Source organism: Castor canadensis, chromosome 19 (assembly GCF_047511655.1).
Source record: "Castor canadensis chromosome 19, mCasCan1.hap1v2, whole genome shotgun sequence".
NCBI lineage: Eukaryota > Metazoa > Chordata > Mammalia > Rodentia > Castoridae > Castor > Castor canadensis.
Window position 1 is genome coordinate 43,929,991 of NC_133404.1, and position 14,115 is coordinate 43,944,105.

The window sequence follows — 14,115 nt, forward strand, 5'->3', positions numbered from 1 at the left end:
CTCTGTGTATACAGTCGGTCAGACTTAACATTTCCTAGAAGGTGTGTTGGAGGGTATTTTTTTTTTTTCGGTTTTGTTTGTTTGTTGTTGTTTTGGCTCTTTTGGTGGAGCTGGGGTTTGAACTCAGGGCTTCACACTTGAGCCACGCCTCCAGTCCATCTTGCTCTGGTTATTTTTGGAGATGAGGTCTCAACGGAATATTTGCCCAGGCTGGCCTCAAACTTCCATCCTCCCAATCTCAGCCTCCCAAGTAGCAAGGATTACAGGAGTGAGCCACTGGCACCTGGCTTTATGGAGGTTTATAGATTAAATTTTGCTAATGTTTTCAATTAACCAGTTCATTTCCCCGTTTTGATTAGGGTCCTGGCACAGTGGGTTAGTGCAGAATGAAATATTTTGATCTCTCTAAGGGGCTTAAATAAGAGAGGAGTTTTCCTGTTGTGTACAAGTGTGAGCTGGTGAGTAGAAGAGCTTTGTTCGTGAGGTCATCTGGGGACCCCATCCATCATCGGGGGAACTCCATCATCCCAGACAATGGTCCCCAACCAGCAGCAAGTTGGGAAAGAGCTTGGAATGACGCTAACCAGGGACCTTGCGTCCTGTCATTCTCTTACCGTGTGGCCTTGGACTCCCTCGACACCCCGGTGGGGTGTGATCGTTGCAGCTGGAAAGGCTTCGCTAGTACAGTGTCAGCGTCTATGCAGCCCGGGTCATGGCAGATGCTGGAGGCCTCACTGTTTCTTCCTCCTCCGCATCCCCAGTCTTTCTGGGGGAAATGGGACAACCTTGACAGTTGGCTTCTGACCATTCTGAGCCTTCAGTAAGGTTTTGGCAAAGGAGACCCGGCTGCATTTCCTGTTCCCCACAAGTTCAAGCCAGAGGCTTTCTTAAGTGGAGATTGGAACAGCTGCCCTGGTTCTCAACAGACCTAGTTTCCTGCTTCGCCGAGAAGATGGGGACCACACACAGGCTGTGCACCTTCCCAGATGTTTCCTTTTGTATTCACAAAGATACCCTTACCACACAGACGCACGGACAGACACAGCCTTTTATTTTAATATGCCACACATATTTTTATGATGCTTGCTTTTTCTACCTAAGAGCATGTTATAGATGCCCCATCTGTGGGGCATACAGACTGACTTTATTCTTTTTTAAATCTTCCTTTAATCTTTTTAATCTTCCTTTACTCCATTGTCATGGACATTTGATTGTTTCAGGGGTTTTTCTGTTTGGTTTTTTTTTTTTCTATTACAAACATCCTAGGCCATAGAGCTTTGTTCCCAGAGGTGGTATTTTATGGGGTGGATATTTAGGTCTGGAATTGAATTGAAAGGCAGGCTCACTTGACTATTCCCAAAGAACCAGCAAAATCCTGACACCAAACAATAGGAAGTTTCCCCTTGTCATCAACATTACATAGGTTTTCACTCTTTCAAATTTCTTTGCCAGTCGGATAGGTGAGAAATCATATCTCATTGTAACCTGTACCTTTCTGATTACTTCTTATATGCATTTTGACTCCTTGTATTTTTCCCTCAAATCCATCTTTTGTACTCCTGGTCTCTGGGACCGTCAGGCACCTGGTCCCCTCCCTCCCCTGCTCCTCTGCAGCCCGAGCTAGCGAGTGCATCTCCCAAAATGCACACCAGTCCATACCCCCACCCCCACCCCACTCCCTGCAAGGCGAAAGTCATTGCAGAGGCTTTGCTTTAGGGCCTGCCATGTGCACAGGACCTGCTGCCCTTCACAGCCTCCTCTGTGTCTGCTCCAGCCACACTTTAGTCCCTTGCAGGCTCCAAGCAAAGACAGAAAAACAAGACGCACAAAATATTGGATAATAATATAATTAAAAAAAAAAAAAGCACAGTCTAACAAGAAGCTCAAATCTGATTAAATAGTGTTAGACCAAGACGTGGAAGTGGAATGAAAGGGCGGAATTGTTTTTTAAATAATAGAAGAAAAGTGCCCAGTGTTGGGGTCAAGTTCCCGTTCATTTCTCTTCTCTTTTCTCCAGGATTGCCTGTTTTTTTTTTATTTTTTGTGGTCCTGGGGTTTGAACTCAGGGTTCTACACCTTGAGCCATTCTGCCAGCCCTTGTTTGTGATGGGTTTTTTCAAGATAGGGTCTCTCAGAACTATTTGCCTGGGGCTGGCTTTAAACAGCAGTCCTCCTCATCTCTGCCTCCTGAACAGCTGGGATTACAGGTGTGAGCCACCGGTGCCTGGCTTGCCTATTATATTTTTTGCCTTTCTTTCATGCTGTTCTTTTCCTTGAGCGCCTGGTGGCTGATGGGCAAAGGACTAAGCTGGTGAGGACAGCGAGTGCAGTCTGAGGCCTCGTGTTTTCCTGCCAACTCTCAGTTGACACTATCGGTTTGCTGACCTTACGTGTGGTGTTAGATGTCCTTTGTAAGTGTACAGAGGGAGCAAGGGACACGCTGGAAAGACACCCTGTGGCCACAGTAGGGCTCCGCTAGCGTGAGTGGGTGTTTTATACAGAGTCACTTAGGGAATTTAGGTAGAGGATCGGTGGTGGCTGCTGGTGTCTTCTGATAGCCCTGGGAAGGGGTGGTAGGTGTGACCTCCACTGAGAAGGGTGGTGGAGGGACTGGGAAGTGTCAGGACAGAGCGAGCCAGGACTCATGACAACACAGGGACCTCAGGAAATGCTGATGACACAAAGGTTGCTCCCCAGAGCGATTCCCAACCTCGGCCAAGAGACAGGAACCCTGGGAAGGTTCTGCGAAGCAAAGGTTCTGTGTATCAACTCCGAGTCTATGAACTGGAAGCTCAAGTTTGCCAGGCTGTCGCCATCTTTGTAAATCCACTTCCTTGTGCCAGCCAGGCTTGGGATCTGCCACCCTCAGGACCAGCAGCTCCATCTTGCTGCAGGTGGAAGGGGTTTTTCGAAGCCACCGGGGTTACTTTGTGGTTTCGGCTGCCATTTTGGCGTTCTCATTTTATGTAGAAAATAAACCTCAGGCTGTGGTCACCTGGCCCAGTGTCTCTGTCCCCAGTCTTCAGAGGAAGGGATTCTGCTGCACTAACCTTGGTTTTTTTTGTTGTTGTTGTTTTGTTTTTTTTTTACTGTGCCCAATGACCAGTGTCTGAGTGTGCTGGGCTCTGGGGTTAGCCTGTCACTTCCTGTGACTCATTCTTTATAGTTAGGACGTCCTGCCTTCTGTCAATGCACAGCAAATGGCTAAGAACAACAAAAGTCAGCCGACAGTGACTGACGCAATGACCTAATAAGACCACCCCACCTACCGCTGGCATGTGACTGACAATGTGATACCCTCTTAACCCTGCGCCTGGAATATCTGTTCAGCCTTTTTCCATACAAAGTTTATCTTTGCAGAGGGAGATAGCTAAGAACTTGGGCTTTGCTCTGTCGTCCAAAGTGACTCAACTTTGGGTCCCTAAGGTTCATACCCACTAGGGAAAACAAGAGCAGTGACCAGGGCAGCCCTCCCCTCCCCCCTCCACAGTTTGGTGGCGAGATGTCATTTCTTAAGAAAACCCTTTGATGGCGTCTCCCCCTACTGGCTGGTCGGAGTATTGCGCCCCACTGCGTGTGTACTCTACTCTGAAGGAGTCTGGTCTTCTCATGGTGTCGTTGCCAGTGGGGTGTGGACACCCCTTTTAAATAGGGCCACAAAAATGTCTCAAAGACCCCAATGGGAGGATGCCGTCAGACCTATGAGGGAAGTCACTGTTTTTGAGTTTTGTGTTCTCCGCCCTCCCTGATGCTCTGTGAGTGTCTGCTTAATTATTTACTCTTTCTGAAAACTCTTTTTTCTCTACCTCTCTGGCCCGTGGGGCAGAATATGGGCACCAAGCATCAGGTTCACAGGTCTTATCCCAGCGACCTCCAAATCCCTAAGAGAAAGAGAGTTCCTGAGCCAGTCCCAGTTAGGTGACCTTGTGGACATCTTCAGGGATGGAGAGACATTCTCAGGCAGTACAAATGTATCTTCCAGGAGCCCCGGCCTGGGGAGCAGGGACAGACACCCCGAAGTGGGTTGACTAAGGTGGCGCTGTCCTCCAGGGTAGATATCTTCTTAAAAACCACAGAGTATTGAGTTTCTGTTCTGTTTTAAAGGCCAGAGGCGTCAGAGACAAATTCATGAAGAAGTGGTCTGGGGTAGTTTCTGATCCCAAGTCTGGGAGGGACTGGCCTAATGTGACCCTGAGCACATGGCTCTCAGGAGTTGAGATGGCTCATGTAGACGTTCCAGTTCATACCAGAATGTGTTTCAAGGACTTATAAACAGGAAACTCAAGGCTCGTCAGGCCACCCCAAGTGGCTTATTGTGACCACAATTTTGGGAATAAGATTGATTTGTTCCAGTGTATGAGGACATTTTTTTTTGGTGGTGGTGGTGGTGGTGGTGGTGGCACTAGGGTTTGAACTCAGGGCCTCACACTTGCTAGGCAGGCGCTCTACCACATAAGCACCAGCCCGAGGACAGTTTTGATGTGTGTGTCTTGACTTTGGCATTGGAAGTCAGTGGGAAGTCACGGTTTTCCGGCTGTGCACAGCATAGGGTGTGGGTGGCATTGTCAAGGTCATTCCATACCTCATGGGGAGGTCAGTTTTACGTGGTGGAGGAGTCTAAGACAAGAGGCCTCACATCTGCCTTGGGCGGGGGAGGAAGGCCTGGCTGGGTGGCAAGGCTGCCATTGCACATCCTCCTGCTGAATTTTCCTGTGCAATCTGAGTGAGTGTGCTCACTGGCGCCCTTGCTGTGGTGGTGACATTGGTGTCCTGCCTCACGCGGTGCCCCTTGAGTCTCTTTTGCTTCCCACCCTATAGATAGTTCTGAGCATGATTTTGGCACTGGGGCTATATGTCACCCATTTCTACTTCCTCATACCCCTGTGCCCACGACCCCCTGTCTCTCCTATTTTTCTTCTTTCCCATTTCAGGCCGGCCGTTGGAAGGAACTGCACATCGGGGGCCTGTGACAGGTGTTGGTGCACAGGCCCCTGGAAGCCGTGCACAGCCGCCTGCGGGAGGGGCTTCCAGTCTCGGAGGGTCGACTGTGTCCACGTGATAAGCTGCAAACCTGTGGCCCAGAGACACTGTGCACAGAAACAGAAGCCTCCTTCCTGGAGACACTGTCTTGGGCCTTCCTGTGACAGTACGTACCCCTCCCAGGTGTCACCAGGGCCTTGTCTAAACCGGACCCTGACAGCGCCCACCTCATCCCTGTCGCATCAAGGTGCCACTCAGAATGGATGTGGTGGCCTGGGACATTAGATTAGCACCTTTTTGTGCACGCAACACAGTGAGTGCTCTGTAGAGTAGAAAAAAGAATGAATTTTGGGGTGCGGGGGACATTGGTTACTGCTCTCTGACAAGCATGGGCAGTCCCTCTGCACTCCCTCCTGCCTGGCAGTCTCCTCCGCTGTGACAGAGCTGAATGGACAGACAGATGTCCTGAGATCACAGGCCAAATTCCATTCCTATTATTTCTCTAGGAAGCACGACCTTGCAAAAATGGGGCTCTGAGAGGAGCAGCAGAGGGCAGAGGGGCTGTGAGGGTCCCCAGGGTGTGGCAGGAGGCTGAATGGCTGAACTGAGAAGTGAGTCAAGTGCATTTCTGACTCCAGGGCAGAGCAGTGGCCCTCACCCAAGGTTAGTTTCCTCTCCTCTGTGCGATCTCAATTTGTGGTTGTTCCTAAAAGTCAAATGATTTTTTAACAAAGTCTCTGATGAACCATGTCACAAATTTCTTTCCTTGGTTTCAGAAGACTGTACAGACCCAACTCACTACTGTATGTTCATCGAACATCTTAATCTGTGCTCCCTAGACCTCTCTCTATAGGTGAAGGTGCTGCCAGCTGTGCCAGGAAGGATAAATCTTGGGGGTGGGAGGGTTGTTTGCTGCTGTGATGATGAAGGAAAACATAAAGGCTCTTTTCCCCACATCTCTGGTTCAAAACCGTGTACTGCTTAAAGACTAGATTCTGTGATCAGAGGTCGATGCAAAAAAGCCCAGTTAAAAGGTTCTAAAGTGGAAATTTTCCCACGGTAGGTTTGGAAAGCCAATTCTTATCAAAGATGCACTCCAGGATTAATAAAAACAAATACCACACATGTGTGCCCATGCACTTGGGACCTCATCACTGTCTGTCTAACCAGGAAGTCACCAAGAAGGTTAGTGTGTCATCCTGTGCTGTGGCTTTAGCCCAGAGCAGTCCCTCCTGAAAACTTGGGACGCAGCAGCTGACGGTATCCTCTTCTCCCCGTGGAGTTTCAGGGTTACACGGTATTTACATTAAGAGGTCTGGCAGTGGTTCTTCAGATGTGGGCACCAGTAGCATTTTCAGAGGTCCTTGGGTTTAGTCTGTGAAGAAGAGGACACACAGGGGATGCTGTCTTGTCTCTGGTCTCAGAACATCCATGGGAGCAACACAGGGTAGGTGTGGTCACCCACCTGTGACCAAATGAGGCATCCTGGAAATCAGAGGAGAGGAAACGCCAACCTTTCTACTGATTTTGAAGAATGTTCAAAGCTCTCTTGTTAAGAGCTGTGAATGAAACTTCCTAAGCACCATTGTCTTGCACAGACAAAAAAAAAAGCCCTATTAGACCTAATTTATACATAAAATAATATTCCTGATGACTTTTTTTATTTTGGAAAGTTTATAAGAAAGTAATCTAAAGGTAATGATAGTTGAAAAGAATTCTTTATAGTGTTTTAATTTGAGCAGATTTTTTTTGCGGCGGGGGGAACCCAAAGTGAATTAGGGTTAGACTGGAAGTTACATTTTTAGAACTAGGAGTTAGAGTTAGGGTTTGGGAAAGAAAGGCAGGGTTAGTTCTAATTTTTAGATTAGAGCTGGGATTGGGTTGGATGAGAAGGGAAGCTGAATTAGGGCTAAGGCCAGTCAGCTTTGGGGTAAGGTTAGGTTTATATTGGAGTTTGTGACAGTGTCAAAGTGGAGATTGAGTTCAGAGTAAACATCACTGCTGAATCCGTTGGGGTTGGCATTGAACTGGAAGCTCCAAAGCTGATCTGGCTGTGGGGTCCTCGGTTACGGCTTTGGATGGCGCTTCCCGTCCCCCCACCTCCCCACCAAGTAAGCAGTCACACTGCTTTCCTCAGTGTCCCCGTGGCCCGCTGCCTCTGGGAGCTGCTTCTGGCAGCAGGTGTGCTGGACCTGGTTCCCCACCGACACATGAACGGTGCACGGTGCCTCGGGCTTCGCAGTCATGTGTGGGCAAGCCCGCCGAGGCCCCACCATGATCTGACGTCAGCCTCAACACTGGGAGGAGCACTACTGTATGTGGACGGGGTGGTGAGCAGCGACGGGCGGGAAAGGGAGGAGGACACAGCCGTCCATGGGTCGGTCATCAATCACGTGTGACTGTTGAAGGTTATTAAATTAAAAGAAAGATCATTTGTAAAATACTCTTTGTACATATTTATCATATGACTTAAAGGTGCAATATTTTATTTGTACAGTTTGTAATAAAGACACGGGCATATATTTTTCTTACTAACAAAATTTATTAAATTGCTTCACCTTTGTATTTAAGGTTAAAAGTAACTGTTTCTCATTTGTTACTATACTTTTATTATCACTCGAAGGACGTCCTATGTACTGTATTTTACTACTGTTTTTGTTATATGAGAGCTGATGTTTCTCTTTTAATGACCTTAAGGAATTCAGAAATAAATTTACTTTTATTATTCAGTGGCACTTACTATAAACAAAAGTGGCTTATTTGTGTCTGTTTTTGGTAGCTGTGGGTGTTGTCACCTTGGCCACCCCTTGCTACTCCAGTAGTAACCTTAAGTTCAATGCCCTGGTCATTGAACTTTGGACTGTGGGTCATGAAGTTCAGAGCAGAACACACACAGGCTCACTCTAATCCCCTTATCCCAATCATTTATGTCTTGTAACTCGTATTTAAAAGACTGAACAGCAGAAGAGGTAGAAAGAAGTCCCAAACAGACAACTTAAAACAGGTAGAGAAGTAGGTGGCAGTAATTCCCTTTTGTTTGTTTTTAAACACATTTTTTTATTTGAGTGTATTCATTACACAGGGGGGATTCATAGTGACGATTCTGATTAGGCTTAAGTTATTATACATTAGTTGTGTCGTCCCCATTGTCTCTCCCCCTCGAGCCCCTCCCTGCCCACGTTAAGCAATTGCAAGACATTTCTTTATTCTGTTTCATATAGGTATATGAAGTCCATCCACCGTATACCCTCACCTTAATCTTCATTTACCCTCCCCCCCAGTACCCTTCCACACACACTGTGCCTATTTTATAATCCTGTCTTTCATTATTAATATTGAAGTTGATGTTCAGAGGGTTTTCTCAGTGTACCCCGCTGTGAGTCTACTTTACTTTGGTCCATTCGACCCTTTCCATTTCTCTCCTCACCCCTTTACCTCCCACCCCATTCTGCAACAGCTTTCAGTACACATCCTTGTGTCCTCTCCCTTCACAGATGCTATGTTTTATGATATTGTTGATGCCCTATCATTCTCTCTTCCTTTCCCTCTTCCCCAAGTTCCATAGAGAAATTCCACTGTCGCCAACACGTTCTACCTCTGAGTTTGTGTGTGATCGTGCTGCTTTTTGGGTGTGTGCAGCACTGCTCACAACAGCCAAGCTCTGGAAAGAACCCAGGTGCCCCACAGCTGATGACTGGATCAAGAATCTGTGGTCTATACACACAATGGAGTTTTACTGAGCCGTGAGGAATAGTGACATGGGATTTGAAGGCAAATGGATGCAATTGAGGACATCACGTTAAGTGAAATAAGCCAGGCTTGGAAACACAAAGGCTGCATGTTTAAAAACTTTTCAAGAGAAATTTGGGGTTCACAGCAAACTGAGCAGAAAGAATAGGCATTTCCACATGCACCTTTCCTGATGTAATCCTAATCACCCATTGTCAACGTCCCCCACCAGAGTTGTATATTTGCTACAATTGATGGACCTACACTGACATGTCATAAGAACCCAAAGCCTGTGCTTTCCATGAAGGGTTCACTTTGGTGTTGTGTATTCTGTGGGTTTGGACAAATGCATAACAACATGGAGACTTAGTTATAGCATCATAGAAATTACACTTACTGCCCTAAATGTCTTCCTTGCTCTGGTTGTTCTTCCCTCTCCATTTGAGTTAAATTTTGTGAAAGGGGTATGGTCTGTTCTAGATTTTTTTTTGCATGTGTGTGTCTAGTTTTTCTAACACCATTTGTTGAAAAGACTGTCTTTGTTCCATTGGGTTGTATTTTTTTTTTTTTGGCTCTTGTGTTGAGAGATCAGTTGACTACATTCATGTGAGTCCATTTCCACGTTACCTGCCCTGTTTCATTGATCGATTGTCTAGTCTTTTGCCAGTACCACACCATCTTGATTGTGGTAGGCAGTAAGTCTTAAGGATGGGTAGTGCCAGTCCTCTACCTTTGTTCTTCTCCTTCAATATTGCTTTGACTTATTTGGGGCCTTTTACCTCTCCATATAAACTTTGAAATCATTTTGTCAGTATTCATAAGATAACTTGCTAAGATTCTGATGGGGATTGCCTTGAATGTGTAGATCCAGTTGGGAAGAACTGATATCTCAACAATGCTGAGTCTTCCTCTCCATGAACCTGGGATATCTGTTTACTTAGTTAGTTTTTGATCAGAGATTTGTAGCTTTTCCCCACACAGATCTTGCAAATATTTTGTTAAATTTATACCAAAATATTTTACTTTGGGTGGTGCTAATGTTATGTAAATGGAATTCTCCTTTATTTTGAATTCTGCTTGCTTATTGCTGATATACAGGAAGGCAGGGCTGTATTTTTGGGTTTGTATCAAACCCAGAGACTCACACATGGCTGAGTGAGTGCCCTGCCCTGAGCTACACCCAGCCCAGCCCAGTAACTGACTTTTGTGCATTGGTTAACTTTGTAGGCAGCATCACCACAATCACTTGTTGGTTCTCAGTGTTTTCTGTCTGTCAGTTGGTTATTTTATGTAGATGATCATGTCACAGGTGAGCAAAGTTTTATTATTCCTTTCCCAACTATATACTTTCTAAATCTGCTTTTCTTGCCTTATTGCATTGGCCTGGACTTCCAGTTTTCCTAATACGTTGTTGGAAATGGGCAAGAACAGGAGATATCTTGCCTTCTTCCCCAAAACGCCTTGGTTACTCAACATTAAGCATGATGCTAGCTGTAGAGTTCTCAGAGCTAGTCCATCAAACTGAGAAGCTTCCCTCTGGTCCTGGTTTACTGAAAGTTGTATTTTTTTTAAAATCGTAAATGGGTGTTGAAGTTTTGACAAATGCTTTTTCGTTTTCTGTATCTGTTGCTATGATCACGGCATTTTTCTTTTTCAGCCTGTTGGTGTGATGGATTACATTAGATGATTTTTTTTTTTTTGGCAACACTAGGGTTTGAACTCGGAGCCTTGCGCTCACTAGGCAGGTGTTCTAAAACTTCGCCATACCCGTTTTACTTTAGTTATTCTTCAGAGGCAGCCTCGTGTTGATGCCAGGCTGGCCTCGGTCATGACCCTCGTATTCATGCTCCCTGGGATGACAGGCGTGCACCACCACCAGGTGTTTGCTGGCCTTGACCCAAGATCCTCCTAATCCTTGCCTCGCAAGTAGCCAGGATCACAGGCGTGAGCCACTGCGCCCAGCTTGATTCAGTTTCTTTAGAGACAAAGTCTTTTTCAGATTGTCTTTCTTCCTGTGTGAGATTTGCTTCTTCCTGCTTACATATTTCCGAGGAAAAGTCAGACATAATTCTCACCTTCTCTGTAGATAAAGTAAGTTTTTTCTTTCAGGAATTTTTGTCTTGGATTTTTCTGTTGCTTGAGAATGACGTGTGTAGGTGTCGTTTTGTTCTGGCTTTGGGTTTTGCATTTATCCTGCTGGTGTTCTCTAAACTTCCCGGATTATACTTTGGTGTCTCACATTAACTTTGGTCGTTTGGTCTTCCCCTCTCTCCCCCTTCCCCCCACTTTCTTTTCAGTTTTGGGGATTTCCTTGAGGTATCCTCAGCTGAGTTTCTCAGCTGAGTCCCGTTTACTAATGAGCCCAGCAGACGTACCCTCCATTTTTGCTGTGGTTTTTCTCTCTTGCATTTCTTCCTATTCTTTCCTGGAATTCCCATCTCTCCGCCTACACTGCCCTTCCGTCGTCCTGTGCCATCTGCTTTGTGCATCAGTGTCCTGGTTAGTAGTCATTTGTTTTAGATTCCCAGTTTGAGAATCTGGTCTAGCTGTGATGCTTGCTTTTTATTTTTCTTTCCAGTACTGGGGTTTGAACTCAGGGTCTACACCTTGAGCCACTCTACCAGCCCTTTTTTGTGATGGGTTTTTTTCCAGATAGGGTCTCTTGGACTATTTGCCCAGGCTGGCTCTGAACTGAGGTCCTCTTGACCTCTGCCTACTGAGTAGCTGGGATTACAGGCATGAGCCACCGGCACCCAGCTGGCTCTGTCTTTATATATTGTGTGTGGTGGTGGTGGGGTCACCTTCTAGTACATGGTATAGTCAGACCTGCTGCTCCACATAAAAGGAGCCGGTACAAGTAGACCTTTAGTGACATGCTGTCAGGTGTAGGGAGAGGGCGAGCACTCTGTAGTCTTATGAGTGGGCTTGGTCTTTTGGGGAGCCCGCACCTCTGAACTGTGAGTTTCCTAGAGCCTGAGGGTGTTTTCTTCTCTTAAGTTGGGCCAGAGTGACTGAGGTGGGCTACAGTTTTCCACGTCTCGCTGATGTGGAGCGCTTGAGTGGTCAGCGAGTCGGTCAGTCGGCTGTCCCAGCCGGCTGAGCTCTGGCTCTCCGGCCTCTGCTGAGAGCACTGTGCTGCGCTTCAAGATGGTTCCTTTCCTGCTCTTCTGGAAGCAGGGGAACTTTTCTCTGATATTTTCTGTGAGAACCTGGTCAAGCTCCTGGAGCTAAGAGTCATGACATCATGTGTGCTCCTTCTCATGACTGGGTTCCCCCAGGTTTTCACCCTTGGGGTGGTCCACAGGAGCCTCAGCTGTTTGTTGATTGCACTGCAGGTTTTTCTACCCAGGACTGGTCCTTTGGTGGGACCCCTCCCTCTCTGTGCTCACCTGTCTCTCCCACACTGGGGACAAGGTTTTTCCTGTGTCCGTTCCTCTCTCCAAGATCCGAGGAGAGCCGTTGAGATCTTGGTCTGTTCGTCTTTTTGTTAGGAGGGGGTGGTGACTTCCTAGTTCACCGCGTGCGGAGCTGGAAGCTGCCTAACACCCTTTTGTTTGGGGCCATTGTGAGGCGCTCGAAGACCGAGCTGGACATTTTACCGGCAGTGGCAGTTACCCCTCCTCCACCTTCTTAACCTAGTGAGAAAACCCCAGCTAGCCCCAGATTCAGGGATGGGCTACAAAATCCTTCGAAAGGGTCGAGGCCACAGATGATTCCACTCCTAGTTGTCAGTCACAGAGCACGAGGCATCATGGGGGTTGCCAGCAGCTGGGGGAGGGGGGAGGCGTCATTAGTGAATGGAGCCTCGGTGTCACGGGAGAACGAGCTGTGCAGACGGAGCGTGGCGATGTTACCAGTGCATTTAACACCCGTGAACAACTCCTTAAAATTGTTGAGGTGGTAAACTGTGTTGCATTTTAGCAACAACCAATGGACAGAATTCGAACGCTACCATTATTTTGTTGCTCAAATGGTTCCGCTTTGGCCGTGGGAACGTTTTTAGGTTGAGTGTGCAGCTATGGTAACCTACGGATGCGAATATGCGTTTTATTTCTGCGTCTGTGAACTCCGAAAACCTTGGACGCCAGTTCGCCATAGGGCCCGCGGTAGCCTTTGTCTTTTTCTTGCTTGTAACTTCTTTCTCTGACAGGGAAAATCCTGGCTCTCAGGAGCTGCGAGATATTTTCTCGATTCAACCTTACCATTCACATAGAGTAGTTTTGAATTACAAACACATACCGCCGGGAGAAACAAAAAACATCGCCAGTTAGCATACAGTCCTTTTTGTCCATAGCTTTGCACGGCCTTCCACATTCTTGGACAGTCTCTTTCCTTCCCAGTCGTGGCTGTGCAGCTATGTGATTAATTAGTCAGTCAGTTGTAGGCATCTGTCATGCTCTGCACTTTCTTGGGTTCCCCCCTCATTCTAGGTGATTTTTAAAAAACAATTCACATACAGTGACGTTCACTGTGGTGTTCTAATGGTTTCGTTAAACTCAGAGTTGTGTATCTGTCATCAGTGTCATAAGTAATCATCCACCACCCACAAAATTCCTCATCCTGCCTCTTTGCAGTCAGTTGCTTGCCTACCTCCCACACCTGGCAATCAGTCCGTCTGTCCCTATGGCTTCACCTTCTGCAGACACTCACACAGATGGAATCCCGTGACGTGTGGCCTTCTGCGTTTGGCTTCTTTCACTTGCATTTCACGCGTGCTGTTGAGTGATCGATGGTTGGCTCTTTGAGTGGGCTTTATGTGGATAGATGTTTATTCTCCTACCAGCCAAAATCTGGGTGGCCTCCAGTTCAGACGATTATGAGTAATTTCTACGAGAGTTCATGCATGGGGTTTTTTGTGTATGTGAACCTGTTTTCATCTCTCTCTCTCTCTCTCTCTCTCGCTCGCTCGCTCTGTACTGGGGATTGAAGTCAGGGCCTCATTCTTGCTAGGCAAGATCTCCACTACTTGAGCTGCGTCCCCAGTCCTTGTTCCTTTTACTTCGTTTCTCAGATAGGGTCTCGTGCTAACTTTGACTTTGCCCAGGCTAGCCGTGAACCTCGATCACAAGCATGCACCATCGTGCTTGGCTTCATTTTTGATAAACACTTAGAAGTGGGTTTGTTGGGGGATGTGGTTTACGCATGCTTAACTTCACAACAAACTGACAAAATGTTTCCCAAGTGTGGCTGTAGCCGTTTGCGTTCCTGCCAGCCATGTGAGCACTCCAGTTCTGTCCTTCCCAGTTGTGGGCGCTGGTGGGTGGGGGGAGCGGGTGTGTTTTCTGGGCCAGTTCTTAGGTGTGCACTGGTAATTGGAGGGCAATTTGAGCTTCCCTAACGATTGCTGGTGCTGAGCAGTGTGTACTTGTCTGCCATCTTTTATGAGTCATGTAGCGTCCCCCAGAA

At 47.0% G+C, this 14,115-nt stretch overlaps 1 protein-coding gene across 1 annotated transcript in view; it reads left to right on the forward strand.

Moving 5' to 3' along the window:
* The window catches only part of Adamtsl3 (ADAMTS like 3), a 252,154-nt gene extending 244,261 nt beyond the window's left edge, over positions 1 to 7,893 (forward strand). Inside the window, exon 29 of the mRNA XM_020176611.2 lies at positions 4,932 to 7,893. Coding sequence (XP_020032200.2) covers positions 4,932 to 5,265 — 334 coding nt within the window. The 3' untranslated portion in view covers positions 5,266 to 7,893. The remainder of the gene's footprint in view (positions 1 to 4,931) is intronic.
* The last annotated feature ends 6,222 nt before the right edge of the window (positions 7,894 to 14,115 follow it).